Genomic DNA, 21,350 nt, shown 5'->3' with positions numbered 1-21,350 from the left:
GTTCAAACTTTGCTTTAGAGGATGTATTCACTATTTGGGAGCAGAATTCTACATATGCCTACTAAATCAAGCTTATTAATATTATTAAAATATTCTATAGACTTACTAGTTTTTTGGTCTATTTTATCTATTAGTAAATGAGAGAATGATGTTAATATTTTCCACTGAGATGGAGATTCTCACTTTTTTCTTGTCTGTCTGTTTTTGCTTTTTATGGTTTGAGGCTATGTTATTAGGTACACACAAGATAAGAATTTTTATGTTCTAGTGAAATAAAGCTTCTAATATAGTACCTTTTTAAAATCACTAATAATGCTGTATGCCTTAAACTCTATTTTGTCTGCTATTAATGTAGATATAACTATTTTTCTTTGATTTGTATTTATCTTTTATTTTTTCCCATCATTTTACTTTCAAACTTTCTGTGTTTGTATGTTTTAGGTATACTACTTATGAAGAACATAGAGTTTGTTTCTGTTTTTTTAATCCGTCTAGTACTATCTAATAACTGGTTACATTAGTCCATATATACTTACTCTAATTGTTGATATTCCATTATCCGCCTATCATATTCTTGTGCTTCCTAATTTGCCTGTTTTTTTTAAAAAATGATTTCCCCCCCCTTCTTCTCTGCCTCTATTGGATTGATTGTATTTTTTAGCTTTTATCCTTCTACTAATTTGGAAGTTATTTATATTCCTATTCAAATTTTATTTCTAAACTAAAAAATAATTAGTCCTAAATTTAAACAGACACGCTTGTCTTAGTTTAAAGATAATCAGTAGCTCTATGCTTTGCTCAAACAATATGAATAACTAGAAATCTTTAAGAATATCCCCCTAGTTTTACATATGAGCTCTAAAAAGAATATTTCAGAAACGTTCCTGGTGTATATTACTGTATTGTCATTTTACCAAAGCTAGCAACAGGAATATTATAATTATTTCCCAAACTTTAACTCTTTCAATTCTCTATAAGGAGATATTCTACTGAAGTGTTTCACAACACAGGCATTAGTGACATTTTAGATGGGATGACTGGTCCCCTGTGCAAACTGTCCCATGCACTGCAGAATGTTTAGAAACTCTGATCCCTGCTGACTAAATGCCAGTAGAAATCCTCCTCTCTTCTCCTGTAGTGACAACTAAAACTGCACTACACATTATTTCCAAACATTCCCCTAAGGATCAGTACCACTCCAACTGAGAAACCACTCTTCTAATGCATGAAAACAAAGTGCAAAAATTACAAAATAGATTTAGAATTGAAGGACCAAAGAGTGAAAAACATTTCAGTTCCACAAAGGAAATAATAACAAAAATAGTTTTCCTTAAGTTCAGGAAACTCATTTTATAAACCAGTTTTCATCATTAACTATATTACTTGGTCTCCTTTCCACATAATTTTCTCCAAGTTTTTTAGTCACAATATGTGACTAAGTGCAAGGAACAAGATGGAATCACTTTCTGATTGTTTTTTCCCAAAGCCAGTTTCTTTCTCCTAAAGAGATATGAGAGCTAAGACAGAACACTGAATTTGTTTACCATCTTAAAAACATTTTTTTGTTGTTCATAATCCTAACATGACCTCCTATTCACAAACCTGTTGGTGTCCCAAATAATGACATTTCCATCAAATCCTGACGTTACTAAGAGTCTTGTATTAGTATCATATTCGATGTTCTTCACCCAGCTAGTGTGACCATGTAAAGTGCATACTTTGCTGTTCAGTTTTCTCAGATCCCATAGTGCTATTGTAGTGTCATCAGAGCAGGTAGCAAACAGCCGGTTATCAAGAAATCTACAAAGCAGAAAAGAAAAACTAGTTCATTTAATCTCTTATTAAAGAAAAACTGAGAAGCAGTCTCTGTATTAGGAATCAAGAAAACAAATCAAAAAAGGACTACAAACTCACTGTATAAACCCAGTGATTCTAATACATAATAAATAGTAAGTATAATTCACATAACCACAGAGAAGGATACTATGATTTAGTGAGGGCCATGTTGCAATTTTATCTGTTTTACATTATTGATTTTTACTCAAAACTAGAAATAGGGGTGGGTGTTTAGAGAACAGTGCTAGAGAAAATGAATTTTAGAATCTGTATAGGAAACACAAATGGTGAGAGACAATTTAATAGGAGACAAAGGAGATTTTGAATACTAAATTGCAAGTGAAACATGTTAAGCATAAAGTGTTCAAAATTATGAGAAATATTTACTCTGCTACCAATAACATCTCTGTCTATTTAGAGTACATTTCTCTTTAGAATACATTTACATATAAAAATTGCTACTAAAGTGCCATAATTTTTAATCTATTAATTCAAAGCCATTCCCCAAATAATCTCACTTCTAGGACAACCAAGAAGAAATGGAAAAATTCTTAAAAAGGTAGTTTCCCAAGACTGAACCAAGAAGAAGTAGAAAATATGAACAGATCAATTACCAGCAATGAAATTGAATCAGTAATTTAAAAACTCCCCACAGGGACTTCCCTGGCAGTCCAGTGGTTAGGACTCTGCGCTTTCACTGCCGAGGGCCCAGATTCAGTCCCTGGTCTGGGAACTAAGATCCCGAAAGCTGTGTGGCGCAGCCAAATAAATAGATAAATAAATTTTTAAAAATTAAAAAATAAAAATAGGGCTTCCCTGGTGGCATAGTGGTTAAGAATCTGCCTGCCAATGCAGAGGACACACATTCGAGCCCTGGTCCAGGAAGATCCCACATGCTGCGGAACAACTAAGCCCGTGTGCCACAACTAACTGCGCCTGTGCTCTAGAGCCTGCGAGCCACAACTACTGAGCCCACATGCCACAACTACTGAAGCCCGTGCACCTAGAGCCTGTGCTCCGCAACAAAAGAAGTCACCTCAATAAGAAGCCCATGCACCACAACGAAGAGCAGCCCCCTCTTGCCACAACTAGAGAAAGCCCACATGCAGCAACGAAGACCCAACACAGCCAAAAAATAAATTAATTAATTTAAAAAACAAATAAGGTCCCTGTGCTACTCTATAGCACAGGGAAATCTACTCAGTACTCTGTAATAACTACATGGGAAAAGACTCTGAAAAAGAATATATATATATATATATATATAAAACTAAATCACTTTGCTGTACACCTGAAACTAACAAAACACTGTAAATCAACTATACTCCAATATAAAATAAATTTTTTAAATTAAAAAAAACGACTTAGGGTGGGAAGCTGTTGTTACTTAGTGATTATATATATTTCAAAATAATTTTATGGCTATGCATAAATTAGTTTGTAAACTACATTAATAAATTAATAAGATTTTTTTAAAAACTTAAAAGCTTTTGTACAGCAAAGGAAACTATTGACAAAATAGTTTGAAAAGACAACCTACTGAATGGGAGAAGATACTGCAAATGATACAGCTGATAAAAGGTTAATATCCAAAATATATAAACAGTTTATACAACTCAACATCAAAAAATACTAACAACCCATTTTTTAATTTTTCCAAAGAGAAAATGCAGATGGCCAAAAGGCACATGAAAAGATTAAAAAACCACAATGAGGTATCACCTCACACCTGTCAGAATGGCTATCATCAAAAAGAACACAAATATCAAATGTTGGTGGGTATGGGGAGAAAAAGGAACCCTCATACACTGATGGTGGAAATGTAAATGGGTACAGGTACTGTGGAAAACAGTATAGAGGTTTCTCAGAAGCTAAAAATAGAACTACCATATGACCCAGCAATTCCACTCCTGAGTATATATCTGAAAAAAACAAAAACACTAATTCAAAAAGATACATGCACTCCAATGTTTATAGCAGCATTATTTACAATTGCCATCGTATGAAATCAACCTATGTGTCCATCAACAGATGAATGGATAAAGAAGATGTGTTATATATATACAATCGAATACTACTCAGCCATAAAAAGGAATGAAACTTTGCCATTTGCAGCAACATGGATGGACTTAGAGGGCATTATGCTAAGTGAAATAAGTCAGAGAAAGACAAATACTATATGATATCACTTATATGTAGAATCTAAAAAATACAACAAACTAGTGAATAAAATAAAAAAGAAGGCAGACACAGAAACAGAGAATAAACAAGTGGTTACCAGTGGGGAGAGGGAAGCAGGGAGGGGCAGGAGAGGGGTAGGAGGGGAAAAAAAAATGGGGTTATTATGGGATTATATGAAATCATCTGTGTGAAACTTTTGAAAATTGTAAAGCACTACAGAATTTTAAAAAATCTTTCATTCAGTAAAAAAAAGAGAAAACATACCATCATTTTTTATCTATTAATTCAAAAGCATTCCCCAAATAATCTCACTTAGCAACATTTTATTAGGACCAGTCAAGATTACAAAATAGATAATTAACAGTTTTCCAAGGCAATAGAAATAAAAGCAAAATTACATAAATGGGACCTAATCAAACTTATAAGCTTTTGCACAGCAAAGGAAACCATAAACCAAATGAAAAGACAACCTATGGACTGGGAGAAAATACTTGCAAACGATGTGACCTCCAAGGGCATTGCTAATTATTAGAGAAATGCAAATCAAAACTACGATGAGGTATCACCTTACAAAATGGCCATCATTAAAAAGTGTACAAATAAGGGCTTCCCTGGTGGCGCAGTGGTTGAGAGTCCGCCTGCCGATGCAGGGGACGCGGGTTCGTGCCCCGGTCCGGGAGGATCCTGCATGCCGCGGAGCGGCTGGGCCCGTGAGCCATGGCCGCTGGGCCTGCGCGTCCGGAGCCTGTGCTCTGCGGCGGGAGAGGCCACAGCAGTGAGAGGCCCGCGTACCGCAAAAAAAAAAAAAAAAGTGTACAAATAATTAATGCTGGAGAGGATGTGGAGAAAAGGTAACCCTCCTACACTGTTGGTGGGAATGTAAATTGGTATATCCACTATGGAAAACAGTATGGAGGTTCCTTAAAAAACTAAAAATAGAATTGCCATACGATCCAGCAATCCCACTCCTGGGAATATATCAGGAAACTCTAATTCAAAAAAAGACATGTACCCCAATGTTCATTGCAGCACTATTACAATAGCCAAGACATGGAAGCAACCTAAATGTCCATGGACAGATGAACAGATAAAGAAGACGTGATATATATGTACAAAGGAATACTACTCAGCCATAATAAAGAATGAAATAATGCCATTTGCAATAACCTGGATGGACCTAGAGATTATCATACTAAGTGAAATAAGACAGAGAAAGACAAATATGGTATGATATCACTTACATGTGGAATCTAAAAGATGATACAAATGAACTTATTTATAAAACAGAAACAGACTCACAGCCCTAGAAAACAAACTTATGGTTACAAAAGGGGAAAGGGGGTTGGATAAACTAGGAGTTTGGGATTAGCAGAAACAAACTACTATATAGAAAATAGATAAACAACAAGGTCCTACTGTATAGCACAGGGAACTATATTCAATATGTTGTAATAAACCATAATGAGAGAATATGAAAAAAATATATATATAACTGAATCACTTTGCTGTATATCAGAAAATAACACATTGTAAATCAACTATACTTCTATAAAAACAAAAACAAAGTAGACAATTAAAATACTCTATAATTCAGATTTTTAATTATTTTACACTAATTTCTCAATCCTTAGAATATATTTTATATAAACACTTAAAAAATAACCTACCTATCACATTTTAATTTCTGCTCAATTCAACATTAGGATGCTTTCTCTAACATATCTTTTATATATAACTACCTAATCTCTCGCAGAAGAAATGAATTCTGGAGTTTCTTCTAATATATATATATATATAGTTATTTTGAATTATTATTACTTAGAATTATATAAAATTATTTTGTCTCAGAAATCAATCTCAATATCCACAACACCATAATGGCCTTCCTGAAACTAACACGATTTTAAAATCCCAGGCTTTTGTACAGGCTGTTTCTGCTACCTGAAACCACATCCTCCCTACATCTTGACCTGGATAACACTTGCTTTCTTTTTAATAGCCAGCTATCATCCCTTCCAGGAAGGCTTCTCTCTCTATCCAGCCTGGGCCAGATTTACCGATCTTCTAACTTCCTAAAGCACTCTACAGTTCTATGGTAATACTTAATGTTACAGTGTAAGGAATAAATTTACAAGGCTATAAACTCCTTGAAGGCAGGGGAAACCTGTCTGCATAATTCATGATTAGATCTGCAGTACCCAACACACACAGTCCCACTCACAAATATTTATTAAATAAATGAATAAGATAGAAGTTCACTGCCTAGTGAGAAGACATTAGAAATACATAGTTATACAAAATACATGTGTGGGGAGTAAGCAAAGAAAAGAGGATGTTTAGGACAGGTTTCATGGTGGTGTCATGTGAACTGACTTAAAAAAAATGAGCAGGAACACCCTAAGTGGCCAAGGGGTAAGCAAAGTTACAAAGGTGTGTACGGGGATGGTGTACTCTGAGAGGCAACAGCAGTTAGGAGTGCTGTGTGTGGAAAAGTAGAGACAAGTAGAGAATACATCATGGTATTATTCTATAGTGATTCCCAATAACTATTTCTTAATTATAAATACATGCCCATTGAAAATATTTTTTTAAATGGAAAAAAATCCAACACCAAAAATAACCACTGTAATTGATATTTAGCCTAATTCATGTATTTCAAGCCTAATATTATTTCATAACTATTTTGCCATGTCATTAAAGATTTATTGACAAAATAATTCTTAATGGCTGAATAGCATTCACCGTATGAGTGAACCATAATCTTTTCTATTTTAAACTAATTTGCAATTTTTGGATGTTTAGATTGCTGCCAATTTATTACTATTCAAAACACAATGATGAATATGCTAACAGCCAAATATTAATCACATTCCTAGTTATTTTTCTAAATACATTTCCAGAAAAATGTATTGTTAAGTAAAAAGGGATTTTTTTTAAAAGGTAAGGCTTTTGATACATATAGACAAATTGTCCTCAAAAGAACATACCAATATCTAGTTCTACCAGCGGTTATGAGAGTGTCTGCTTCTCCAAACCCTTCCCACAGAGGTATTTTTTAATACCTGTGCTAAGTGCTAGGAAAAAAATATCATCTTGTTTTAGGCTGAAACTTATTTTTAGTAAAGTTGAACTTTTTTCATATTAATTGGAAGATTATATTTCTTTGGGGAATTGCTATTCATGTTCCTTGCTGATTTTCCTCTTGCAATATTAGTTTTATTATTGAGTTACAAAATATTACTAATATTCTTCAGTTTTCCAAATACAGTATGTTGAATCTGTTTCCCATATATTTCTATCTTTAAACGTGGTTCACATGTTTTCTTACCATATCAAAAATTTAATTATTATATTGTCAAATCCATTTTTTCCCCTTATAGTTTTACCTTTACTGATGAGGCTTTTAAAAGTAAAAATATTTCAATGACTTCCACACTTGACAGGAATTATACGATTTTAAAAAATACAAAATAACAAAGGCTACTGGAAAGTCAAGTCAGACTTTTTAAATAAATTGATCATCATCATAGAAGCATCTTTATATATTTGAAAAATTTAGGAAAAAAAACACTAAGCTATTTTATTTCGTACAGAAAATAATGCACATATGGATTCAAAACCCCAGTGGGATTATATTTCTGTAGGCCGCAGTGGTCCACCCTGAAGGGTTTTAAGCAAGAAAGTGACATGATTGGTTAAGACTTTCAGAAGGATCTCTGAGCTGGCTAGGTTCCAAAATTATATTCATAAAAAATAAAATAGAGGGATTGGTTTAAAAATTTTTGTCAGTAAGGCCACTGAAAAAAATTACTATTGTTGCATGGATATTTTAATATCAGTAATGCAGAAAATCATGGAACAAAAGTTAATAATTTTTAATTGAATAAGTTTACTTTAATGAAAAATTCAACACTTAGACTTTAGTTTTCTCATTTTTGCCTCAAAGTATTACCTGCTAAAAATTTTGGTACTGGAGAATCATTGGTAAAGAGAGTAGATAAATTATAGAAAATTAAGAATGTAGACTAGGAGACCAGTTAAAGCACCCTCAACAATTCTTATCCCAAAGTAAGCAGACACAGAAAGTGTAAAGTGGTAGATAAGTCTTGGAGATCTGGCCCAATCCTCTCAAATTAAAACTTAGTCTACCTAATAAGTTAATAATTATAAAGTATTTTTAACTACATGGTCTCTAATAAACAAGAGACACTCCACACACACTGAAATCTATGAGTTTCTGAATTACAGAACTTTTCCATATGTCTCCATTAAACTCCAATATATGACAGTTCTGGATAAATTGAAGTCTTCATTATCAGAGGATGATTGGTAAAGGATAACAGCAACTGAAATTGAATTTTCTTAAAACAGGTACCAACATTTCATTGTACAAGGGAAAGAAAGTGTTGTATATTTTTTAAAAAACCAACTAAAACTCATCAAAAAAGGCCTTTTAAAATTTATTTAACTATATGCAAATTCTTAGAACAAGAATAAATTAAATGTTTGGGTTTTTTGCATAATCTTTCCAATGAAATTATGAAGCAGAATATGACATCCTTACTTCATATCTGAATTTTGTACTATAATAAAAAGAGGGCCATTTCTGTATAACATTCAAGGTCTTTATCAATTTTCCCAAAGGCCTTTCCTTAGTCCTGTGGGATATTCACATAATTCTTTGAAGTTTCTATCATGTCATCATTTCTGTCGCTCTCTTTTCTCTAATTGATAACTAGTCTCACTCTATCAGATCCTCATTTGCCAATGATTTTGACCAGTTCTCTAACATCACTCTCAAGGCCTTGCAAAATTTTACATCCTTTGCAAGATCAGAAATTTCATGTTCCCCATGATAAGCACTGCACCTACATTATATTGTTTGAAATATAACAATCAGGAAAAGACCAACAAAGACAGTGGGAGGGAAAAGCAGATCCTGGAATATTTAAATGGGTACTAATTTTTTAACTGCCATATCACTAAGTAAATATTCTTAGGATAACCTCAGTTCTCCCTCTAACCTCATAACTGGGGGACCTTGATTATTAAATGGACTCTTAAACCTTCATGAATGAGAAGTAAGGCTGTATATTGGGCTTAAGAATTTAAATTACATATTTTTTCCCTTACTTTCATATGAAGCAACAGAAAATACTCTCCACAACTATCAATATTTTTATTTTACAATATAAGCAAACCTCAAAACTAAGAAATGAACTAGAAGACATGAAGACATTACTAAGTATGTGGAAAATGACTATCTAGAACCAAACCAGGAAATGCATGTCCATATCTCTGAACAGTACAGTGAGGTGGTCTAATGGAACTGAGTATGAATTCCAGCTCTACCACTTCCTATAAAAAGACCCCGGGGAAATCTCTTTACCTGAGTTGCAGTTTCTTCATTCCTTAAAATGAGTACAATATCTGTCTCACATCAGGATACTGTGAGGATTAAACAATATAATGTATCAAAAGTGCTTCACAAAAGGTTTGGCACATGGTAAGCACTCAAAAAAATTAATAAGTAATACACAATTAAGCTCATGCCAGAGGACCTTTCAGATCCTTACTCAAAACACTTAAGTGATATGTACTTCTAAATAGCTTCAAAATCTGTTTTTCTAACAAACAGATAAGAAGCAAATTCAAATTTGTAGGTGTGGGGTTCTAGGGCAGGCACATTGATAGCATCAAATGAGAACTGACATTGAAAAAGAACACAAATTCTAATAGCAAATTAGTCAGAGGTCATTTTGAGTAGGGGCAAACAACTTGACATGTCTTTTCTTTTTGAGATAAGAAATTTTTAAATTGTAAAATATTAGAAACATAAAGAAAATTATGAAGAATATAACAAACATCTGTGATACCCACCACCCAGCTTTATCAAATTTTAACATTTGGTTATATTTCAGATTTTTTTGAACATTACAAACACAATTGAACACCCCTGTATATCCCTCCCCAATCCCATTCCCCTCCCTCCCTCTCCAGAGGGAACCACTATCCAAAATTTGTTGTCACTCCCCTTGCAAGTTTTTAATACTATGAATTCATAAGTATGTATCCATAAGTAATTTACAGTTTGGTTTTGCATTCAACTCATTCTGTAAATATTTAATGAGCAGCCACTATGTGGCACAGTTCTAGGTGCTGGGGATAGAGCAGAGAACAAACAAATACATGCCTTCATCAAGTTTATGTTTATTTTTAAACTTTATATAAATGGTATCACACTGTACAGCTCATTCTACAATTTGCTTTTCTGGCTCAACCTTTTATTTCTGATATATCTCAGATGCTGATGCTTCTAGTTCATTTATTTTAACTGATGTATAGTATTCCATCGTATGAGCATACAATTCATTTATCTTCCTTTTATGTTTTGTTTTTTTGGCCACGAGGCATGTGGGATCTTAGCTCCCCGACCAGGGACTGAACCTGCACCCCCTGCCTTGGAAGGCGAAGTCTTAACCACTGGACCACCAGGGAAGTCCCTTATCTTCCTCTTGATGGAGATTTGTTTTCAACTTCTATTACTAACGATGCTGTAATGAACCTTTACACATTTCCTTGTTCACATGTGCTTTAATTTCTTTTAAACAATCAATCTTCAATTTTACCAGATATTGCTAAATTGCTCAAAATAATTTTACCAATTTATATTCCATCAATAATGTCTAAGAGTTTTCTATTTCTCAGCATCTTTGTCAATATTTGATATTTCTTCATTGTTATTTTTATTTGCATTTCCATAACTAGTAAGCTTGAAAATCTTTCCATATTTATTGCTCATTTTATTTTCTCTTATGCGAGTCTCTGCCTATTTTGCTCTAAGGTAATTGTTTCATATATTCCGGATACTAATCCTTTTTTTTTTTTTTTTTTTTTTGCGGTACGCGGGCCTCTCACTGTTGTGGCCTCTCCCGCCGCAGAGCACAGGCTCTGGACACGCAGGCTCAGCGGCCATGGCTCACGGGCCCAGCCGCTCTGCGGCGTGTGGGACCTTCCCGGACCGGGGCACGAACCCGTCTACCCTGCATCGGCAGGCGGACTCTCAACCACTGCGCCACCAGGGAAGCCCACTAATCCTTTTTTTGGCTATGTACATTGAAAATATCTTCTCGCACCAGCTTATAGCTTACCTTCTCACACTGTTATGTCTTTGGTTATAATGAAGTTTTAAATTTTAATGCAGTTGAATTTATCAATCCTCAATGGTTTATACTTTTTGTGTCTTAAAAAGAATCCTTTCTCGTACTTAGAACATAAATATTCTATATTTCTTCTAAAAAGGTTTGCTTTCATAATTACGTCTTTAACTGGCAGTTATTTTTAGTTATGGTATGAGATAGAAATCTAATTTTATTTTCTTTTTTCATACATATAACAAATTCTCTTTTCCATTTTCCCCCACTGGTTTATAATGCCCCTGCTGTCATATATAAAATTTTCATATATGCATGGGTCTGTTTCTGGAAGTTCTATTCCATTCCATAGGTCACTTAATCTATCCCTGTCCTAAGACAACGTCTGATATCTGGAGGGGTGAGTACTCCTACAATCTGTCTTCCTCAAACTTTTCTCAGACATTCTTGCCACTTTGCTGTTCAATATGAACTTTTAAATCAAGAAAAAAAAAAAACATTCTGTTGGGATTTTGATTAAAACTGCACTAAATTCATAGATTAATTTGGGAAGAACTGACTTCTTTATAATACTTAGTTTGCTCCTTCAGAGAAGATTTGTGTTTCTTTTTGCAGGTACCTGACAGCCCTGCCAAGCTGGATCCAGTTTAAAATTGTTGGCTGGAGGGTTTTGGACCATATCACAGTGTGAAGGCTGCATGAAGGCTGGCTTGTAGTTAGAAATTCAGAGATTTTCTGACATCCCTCTACCCAGTGCCACAGTCTAGATGAACAAGGTGGTTTATTTCTAGATCACCTTTATGCTGAAATTGTAGCCCTTTGCAGTCCCCAGCCTTATGCATTGTTTTCTATTAGACTCCTCACCTTGAACTGGATGTAGAATTAACTCTCCTGTCCTTTGTACTCCTCACACCTGTCAAAACAGAAACTCAAGAGTCACAGGCATTTGGCAGATGCCTTCAGGGTAAAAAGCCAGTTGAGTACGTGTTTACTTCTTTGCATTCCTGCTTCATTTTTGGCCCTAGGCTTCCTTTCTTTCTTATCAGTTCAACTCTACATTAAAAAAAATATTAAAAAAAAATTTATCCAGCATTTCTATTTTTAGTAGAAAGGTTGTTCAAGGTATTTACAATCTTCTACAACCTAATTTTTATCTGCTTGATTTACCAGTTTTGGACAGAACTGTATTAAAATCTCTTAATATGATTATAGACATGTAATTCATTATTATTATTTTTGCTTTCTTAATTTCAAGTTGTATACAAGCTCATGATTATGATATCTTCTTGGTGGATTTTTCTTTTTATTAATATTTACTGTTGCACTTTCCTTATTAAAACCTTTGGTCTGGAGAAGTCAGGGAAGATGGCGTAAGAGTAAGACGCGGAGATCACTTTCCTCCTCACAGATACATCAGGAATACATCTACACGTGGAACAACTCCTACAGAACACCTACTGAACGCTGGCAGAAGACCTCAGACCTCCCAAAAGGCAAGAAACTCCCCACGTACCTGGGTAGGTCAAAAGAGAAAAGAATAAACAGAGACAAAAAAATAGGGACTGGACCTGCACCAGTGGGAGGGAGCTGTGAAGGAGGAAAGCTTTCCACACACTAGGAAGCCCCTTCGTGGGCGGACACTGCGGGTGTCGGAGGGGGGAAGCTTCAGAGCCACGGAGGACAGCACAACAACAGGGGTGCGGAAAGGAAAGCAGAGAGATTCCCGCACAGAGGATCGGTGCCGATCAGCACTCACCAGCCCGAGACGCTTGTCTGCTCACCCGCCGGGGCGGGCAGGGCTGGGAGCTGAGGCTCCGGCTTCGATTGGAGCAAAGGGAGAGGACTGGGGTTGGCGGCGTGAACACAGCCTGCAGGGAGTTGTGCACCACGGCTAGCCGGGACTGAGTACGGGGAAAAGTCTGGAGCTGCCAAAGAGGCAAGAGACTTTTTCTTCCCTCTTTGTTTCCTGGTGCGTGAGGAGAGGGGATTAAGAGCGCTGCTTAAAGGAGCTCCAGAGACGGGCGCGAGCCGTGGCTAACATTGCGGACCCCAGAGACGGGCATGAGACGCTAAGGCAGCTGCTGCCGCCACCAAGAAGCCTGTGTGCGAGCACAGGTCACTATCCACACCTCCCTTCTGGGGAGCCTGTGCAGCCCGCCACTGCCAGGGTCGCGGGATCCAGGGACAACTTCCCCGGGAGAACGCACGGCGCACCTCAGGCTGGTGCAACGTCACGCCAGCCTCTGCCTCCTCAGGCTCGCCCCGCACTCCGTACCCCTCCCTCCCCCTGGCCTGAGTGAGCCAGAGCCCCCCGAATCAGCGGCTCCTTTAACCCCGTCCTGTCTGAGCGAAGAACAGACGCCCTCAGGCGACCTACACACAGAGGCGGGGCCAAATCCAAACCTGAACCCCGGGAGCTGTACGAACAAAGAAGAGAAAGGGAAATCTCTCCCAGAAGCCTCAGGAGCAGCGGATTAAATCTCCACAATCAACTTGATGTACCCTGCATCTGTGGAATACCTGAATAGACAACGAATCATCCCAAATTGAGGAGGTGGACTCTGAGAGCAAGATTTATTATTTTTTCCCCTTTTCCTCTTTTTGTGTGTATGTGTATGCTTCTGTGTGAGATTTTGTCTGTATAGCTTTGCTTTCACCATTTGTCCTAGGGTTCTATCCGTCTTTTTTTTTTTTTACTTTAAAAAAATTTTTTCTTCCTTCCTTTCTTTCTTTCCTCCCTCCCTCCCTCCCTCTCTCTCTCTCTCTCTCTCTCTCTTTCTTTTTCTCCCTTTTATTCTGAGCTGTGTGGATGAAAGGCTCTTGGTGCTGCAGCCAGTAGTCAGTGCTGTGCCTCTGAGGTGGGACAGCCAACTTCAGGACACTGGCCAACAAGAGACCTCCCAGCTCCACGTAATGTCAAACGGCGAAAATGTCCCAGAGATCTCCATCTCAACACCAACACCCAGCTTCACTCAACGACCAGCAAGCTACAGTGCTGGACACCCTATGCCAAACAACTAGCAAGACAGAAACACAGCCCCACCCATTAGCAGAGAGGCTGCCTAAAATAATAATAAGTCCACAGACACCCCAAAGCACACCACCAGACGTGGACCTGCCCACCAGAAAGACAAGATCCAGCCTCATCCACCAGAACAAAGGCACTAGTCCCCTGCACCAGGAAGCCTACACAACCCACTGAACCAACTTTAGCCACTGGGGACAGACACCAAAAACAACAGGAACTACAAACCTGCAGCCTGCAAAAAGGAGACCCCAAACACAGTAAGATAAGCAAAATGAGAAGACAGAAAAACACACAGCAGATGAAGCAGCAAGATAAAAACCCACCAGACCTAACAAATGAAGAGGAAATCGGTAGTCTACCTGAAAAAGGATTCAGAATAATGATAGTAAAGATGATCCAAAATCCTGGAAATAAAATAGACAAAATGCAAGAAACATTTAACAAGGACCTGGAAGAACTAAAGATGAAACAAGCAATGATGAACAACACAATAAATGAAATTAAAAATACTCTAGAAGGGATCAATAGCAGAATAACTGAGGCAGAAGAACAGATAAGTGACCTGGAAGATAAAATAGTGGAAATAACTACTGCAGAGCAGAATAAAGATAAAAGAATGAAAAGAACTCAGGACAGTCTTAGAGACCTCTGGGACAACATTAAATGCACCAACATTCGAATTATAGGGGCTCCAGAAGAAGAGAAAAAGAAAGGGACTGAGAAAATATTTGAAGAGATTATAGTTGAAAACTTCCCTAATATGGGAAAGGAAATAGTTAATCAAGTCCAGGAAGCACAGAGAGTCCCATAAAGGATAAATCCAAGCAGAAACACGCCAAGACACATATTAATCAAACTGTCAAAACTTAAATACAAAGAAAACATATAAAAAACAGCATGGGAAAAACAATAAATAACACACAAGGGAATCCCCATAAGGTTAACAGCTCATCTTTCAGCAGAAACTCTGCAAGCCAGAAGGGACTGGCAGGACATATTGAAAGTGATGAAGGAGAAAAACCTTCAACCAAGATTACTCTACCCAGCAAGCATCTCATTCAGATTTGATGGAGAAATTAAAACCTTCACAGACAAGCAAAAGCTGAGAGAGTTCAGCACCACCAAACCAGCTTTACAACAAATGCTAAAGGACCTTCCCTAGGCAATAAACACAAGAGAAGGAAAAGATCTACAATAACAAACCCAAAACAATTAAGAAAATGGGAACAGGAACATACATATCGATAATTACCTTAACTGTAAATGGATTAAATGCTCCAACCAAAAGACACAGACTGGCTGAATGGATACAAAAACAAGACCCATATATATGCTGTCTACCTGAGACCCACTTCAGACCTAGAGACACATACAGACTGAAAGTGAGGGGATGGAAAAAGATATTCCATGCAAATGGAAACCAAAAGAAAGCTGGAGTAGCAATTCTCATATCAGACAAAATAGGCTTTAAAATAAAGACTATTAGAAGAGACAAAGAAGGACACTACATAATGATCAAGGGATCGATCCAAGAAGAAGATATAACAATTGTAAATATTTATGCACCCAACATAGGAGCACCTCAATACATAAGGCAAATACTAACAGCCATAAAAGGGGAAATCAACAGTAACACATTCGTAGTAGGGGACTTTAACACCCCACTTTCACCCATGGACAGATCATCCAAAATGAAAATAAGTAAGGAAACACAAGCTTTAAATGATACATTAAACAAGATGGACTTAATTGATATTTATAGGACATTCCATCCAAAAGCAACTGAATACACATTTTTCTCAAGTGCTCATGGAACATTCTCCAGGATAGATCATATCTTGAGTCACAAATCAAGCCTTGGTAAATTTAAGAAAACTGAAATTGTATCAAGTATCTTTTCTGACCACAGTGCTATGAGACTAGATATCAATTACAGGAAAAGGTCTGTAAAAAATACAAACACATGGAGGCTAAACAATAAACTATTTAATAACAAAGTGATCACTGAAGAAATCAAAGAGGAAATCAAAAAATACCTAGAAACAAATGACAATGGAGACACGACGACCCAAAACCTATGGGATGCAGCAAAAGCAGTTCTAAGAGGGAAGTTTATAGCAATACAATCCTACCTTAAGAAACAGGAAACATCTCGAATAAACAACCTAACCTTGCACCTAAAGCAATTAGAGAAAGAAGAACAAGAAAACCCCAAAGTTAGCAGAAGGAAAGAAATCATGAAGATCAGATCAGAAAAGGAAATGAAAGAAACGATAGCAAAGATCAATAAAACTAAAAGCTAGTTCTTTGAGAAGCTAAACAAAATTGATAAACCATTAGCCAGACTCATCAAGAAAAAAAGGGAGAAGACTCAAATCAATAGAATTAGAAATGAAAAAGGAGAAGTAACAACTGACACTGCAGAAATACCAAAGATCATGAGAGATTACTACAAGAAACTCTATGCCAATAAAATGAACAACCTGAAAGAAATGGACAAATTCTTAGAAATGCACAACCTGCCAAGACTGAATCAGGAAGAAATAGAAAATATGAACAGACCAATCACAAACACTGAAATTCAAACTGTGATTAAAAGTGTTCCAACAAAAGCCCAGGACCAGATGGCTTCACAGGCGAATTCTATCAAACATTTAGAGAAGAACTAACACCTATCCTTCCAAACTCTTCCAAAATATAGCAGAGGGAGGAACACTCCCAAACTCATTCTACGAGGCCACCATCACCTTGATACCAAAACCAGACAGGGACATCACAAAGAAAGAAAACTACAGGCCAATATCACTGATGAACATAGATGCAAAAATCCTCAACAAAATACTAGCAAACAGAATCCAACAGCACATTAAAAGGATCATACACCATGATCAAGTGGGGTTTATTCCAGGAATGCAAGGATTCTTCAATATATGCAAATCAATCAACGTGATACACCATATTAACAAACTGAAGAAAAACCATATGATCATCTCAATAGATGCAGAGAAAGCTTTCGACAAAATTCAACACCCATTTATGATAAAAACCCTGCAGAAAGTAGGCATACAGGGAACTTTCCTCAACATAATAAAGGCCATATATGACAAACCCACAGCCAACATCGTCCTCAATAGTGAAAATCTGAAAGCATTTCCACTAAGATCAGGAACAAGACAAGGTTGCCCACTCTCACCACTCTTATTCAACATAGTTTTGGAAGTTTTAGCCACAGCAATAAGAGAAGAAAAGGAAATAAAAGGAATCCAAATTGGAAGAGAAGAAGTAAAGCTGTCACTGTTTGCAGATGACATGATACTATACATAGAGAATCCTAAGATGCTACCAGAAAACTACTAGAGCTAATCAATGAATTTGATAAAGTAGCAGGATACAAAATTAATGCACAGAAATCTCTGGCATTCCTATACACTAAGGATGAAAAATCTGAAAGTGAAATCAAGAAAACACTCCCATTTACCACCGCAACAAGAAGAATAAAATATCTAGGAACAAACCTACCTAAGAAGACAAAAGACCTGTATGCAGAAAATTATAAGACACTGATGAAAGAAATTAAAGATGATACAAATAGATGGAGAGATATACCATGTTCTTGGATTGGAAAAATCAACACTGTGAAAATGACTCTACTACCCAAAGCAATCTACAGATTCAATGCAATCCCTATCAAATTACCACTGGCATTTCTCACAGAACTAGAATAAAAAATTTCACAATTTGTATGGAAACACAAAAGACCCCGAATAGCCAAAGCAATCTTGAGAAAGAAAAACAGAGCTGGAGGAATCAGGCTCCCTGACTTCAGACTATACTACAAAGCTACAGTAATCAAGACAGTATGCTACTGGCACAAAAACAGAAAGATAGATCAATGGAATAGGATAGAAAGCCCAGAGATAAACCCACGCACATATGGACACCTTATCTTTGATAAAGGTGGCAGGAATGTACAGTGGAGAAAGGACAGCCTCTTCAATAAGCGGTGCTGGGAAAACTGGACAGGTACATGTAAAAGTATGAGATTAGATCACTCCCTAACACCATAGACAAAAATAAGCTCAAAATGGATTAAAGACCTAAATGTAAGGCCAGAAACTATCAAACTCTTAGAGGAAAACATAGGCAGAACACTCTATGACATAAATCACGGCAAGATCCTTTCTGACCCACCTCCTAGAGAAATGGAAATAAAAACAAAAATAAACAAATGGGACCTAATGAAACTTCAAAGCTTTTGCGCAGCAAAGGAAACCATAAACAAGACCAAAAGACAACCCTCAGGATGGGAGAAAATATTTGCAAATGAAGCAACTGACGAAAGATTAATCTCCAAAATTTACAAGCAGCTCATACAGCTCAATAACAAAAAACAAACATCCCAATCCAAAAATGGGCAGAAGACCTAAATAGACATTTCTCCAAAGAAGATATACAGACTGCCAACAAACACATGAAAGAATGCTCAACATCATTAATCATTAGAGAAATGCAAATCAAAACTACAATGAGATATCATCTCACACCAGTCAGAATGGCCATCATCAAAAAATCTAGAAACAATAAATGCTGGAGAGGGTGTGGAGAAAAGGGAACACTTGCACTGCTGGTGGGAATGTGAATTGGTTCAGCCACTATGGAGAACAGTATGGAGGTTCCTTCAAAAACTACAAATAGAACTACCATATGACCCAGCAATCCCACTACTGGGCATATACCCTGAAAAAACCAAAATTCAAAAAGAGTCATGTACCAAAATGTTCATTGCAGCTCTATCTACAATAGCCCGGAGATGGAAACAACCTAAGTGCCCATCATCGGATGAATGGATAAAGAACATGTGGCACATATATACAATGGAATATTACTCAGCCATAAAAAGAAACGAAATTGAGCTATTTGTAATGAGGTGGATAGACCTGGAGTCTATCATACAGAGTGAAGTAAGTCAGAAAGAAAAAGACAAATATCGTATGCTAACACATATATATGGAACTTAAGAAAAAAAATGTCATGAAGAACCTAGGGGTAAGATGGGAATAAAGACGCAGACCTACTGGAGAACGGACTTGAGGATATGGGGAGGGGGAAGGGTGAGCTGTGACAGGGCGAGAGAGAGTCATGGACATATACACACTAACAAACGTAGTAAGGTAGATAGCTAGTGGGAAGCAGCTGCATAGCACAAGATCAGCTCGGTGCTTTGTGACCACCTGGAGGGGTGGGATAGGGAGGGTGGGAGGGAGGGAGACGCAAGAGGAAAGAGTTGTGGGAACATATGTATATGTATAGCTGATTCACTTTGTTATAAAGCAGAAACTAACACACTATTGTAAAGCAATTATACCCCAATAAAGATGTTAAAAAAAAAAACTTAAATAAAAAAAAATGATACAAATAGATGGAGAGATATACCATGTTCTTGGATTGGAAAAATCAACATTGTGAAAATGACTCTACTACCCAAAGCAATCTACAGATTCAATGCAATCCCTATCAAATTACCACTGGCATTTTTCACAGAACTAGAACAAAAAATTTCACAATTTGTATGGAAACACAAAAGACCCCAAATAGCCAAAGCAAGCTTGAGAATGAAAAATGGAGCTGGAGGAATCAGGCTCCCTGACTTCAGACTATACTACAAAGCTACAGTAATCAAGACAGTATGGTACTGGCACAGAAACAGAAATATAGATCAATGGAACAGGATAGAAAGCCCAGAGATAAACCCACGCACATATGTCACCTTATCTTTGATAAAGGAGGCAGGAATGTACAGTGGAGAAAGTACAGCCTCTTCAATAAGTGGTGCTGGGAAAACTGGACAGGTACATGTAAAAGTATGAGATTAGAACACTCCCTAACACCATACACAAAAATAAGCTCAAAATGGATTAAAGGGTTTCCCTGGTGGCACAGTGGTTGGGAGTCTGCCTGCCAATGCAGGGGACACGGGTTCGTGCCCCGGTCTGGGAAGATCCCACGTGCCGCGGAGTGGCTGGGCCCGTGAGCCATGGCCGCTGAAGCTGTGCATCTGGAGCCTGTGCTCCGCAGTGGGAGAGGCCACAGCAGTGAGAGGCCCACGTACCGCAAAAAAAAAAAAAAAAAAAGGATCAAAGACCTAAATGTAAGGCCAGAAACTATCAAACTCTTAGAGGAAAACATAGGCAGAACACTCTATGACATAAATCACAGCAAGATCCTTTTTGACCCACCTCCTAGAAAAATGGAAATAAAAACAAAAATAAACAAATGGGACCTAATGAAACTTCAAAGCTTTTGCACAGCAAAGGAAACCATAAACAAGACCAAAAGACAACCCTCAGGATGGGAGAAAATATTTGCAAATGAAGCGACTGACAAAGGATTAATCTCCAAAATTTACAAGCCGCTCATGCAGCTCAATAACAAAAAAAACAAACAACCCAGTCCAAAAATGGGCAGAAGGCCTAAATAGACGGTTCTCCAAAGAAGATATACAGACTGCCAACAAACACATGAAAGAATGCTCAACATCATTAATCATTAGAGAAATGCAAATCAAAACTACAATGAGATATCATCTCACACCAGTCAGAATGGCCATCATCAAAAAATCTAGAAACAATAAATGCTGGAGAGGGTGTGGAGAAAAGGGAACACTCTTGCACTGCTGGTGGGAATGTGAATTGGTTCAGCCACTATGGAGAACAGTATGGAGGTTCCTTCAAAAACTACAAATAGAACTACCATATGACCCAGCAATCCCACTACTGGGCATATACCCTGAGAAAACCAAAATTCAAAAAGAGTCATGTACCAAAATGTTCATTTCAGCTCTATTTACAATAGCCAGGAGATGGAAACAACCTAAGTGTCCATCATCAGATGAATGGATAAAGAAGATGTGGCACATATATACAATGGAATATTACTCAGCCATAAAAAGAAACGAAATTGAGTTATTTGTAGTGAGGTGGATGGACCTACAGTCTGTCATACAGAGTGGAGTTAGTCAGAAAGAGAAAGACAAATACCATATGCTAACACATATATATGGAATCTAAGAAAAAAAATGTCATGAAGAACCTAGGGGTAAGATGGGAATAAAGACACAGACCTACTAGAGAATGGACTTGAGGATATGGGGA

General features: G+C 37.0%; 1 protein-coding gene across 7 annotated transcripts in view; it reads right to left on the bottom strand.

Annotated features, from left to right (window-relative positions):
- The window catches only part of DCAF10 (DDB1 and CUL4 associated factor 10), a 63,406-nt gene that overhangs the window by 16,180 nt on the left and 25,876 nt on the right, over positions 1–21,350 (bottom strand). For 4 of the 7 annotated variants that reach the window (XM_089913435.1, XM_089913438.1, XM_089913437.1 and 1 more), the window contains one exon: positions 1,603–1,800. The exons of 1 other annotated variant lie outside the window; for it this stretch is intronic. In XM_089913435.1, the coding sequence (XP_089769561.1) occupies positions 1,603–1,800 (198 nt within the window). Of the gene's footprint in view, positions 1–1,602; positions 1,801–9,406; positions 9,466–12,035; positions 12,085–21,350 lie in introns of those variants that run through there. 2 more of the 7 variants (XR_016393595.1, XM_089913441.1) reach the window with 2 other exon arrangements.

This window comes from Delphinapterus leucas, chromosome 6, assembly GCF_059928025.1.
Source record: "Delphinapterus leucas isolate spDelLeu-1000000601 "Yukka" chromosome 6, BTC_Dleu_Yukka2, whole genome shotgun sequence".
Classification (NCBI taxonomy): Eukaryota; Metazoa; Chordata; class Mammalia; order Artiodactyla; family Monodontidae; genus Delphinapterus; species Delphinapterus leucas.
Note: the sequence above shows the minus strand (reverse complement) of the source record. Positions and strands in the feature narration are given on the sequence as shown.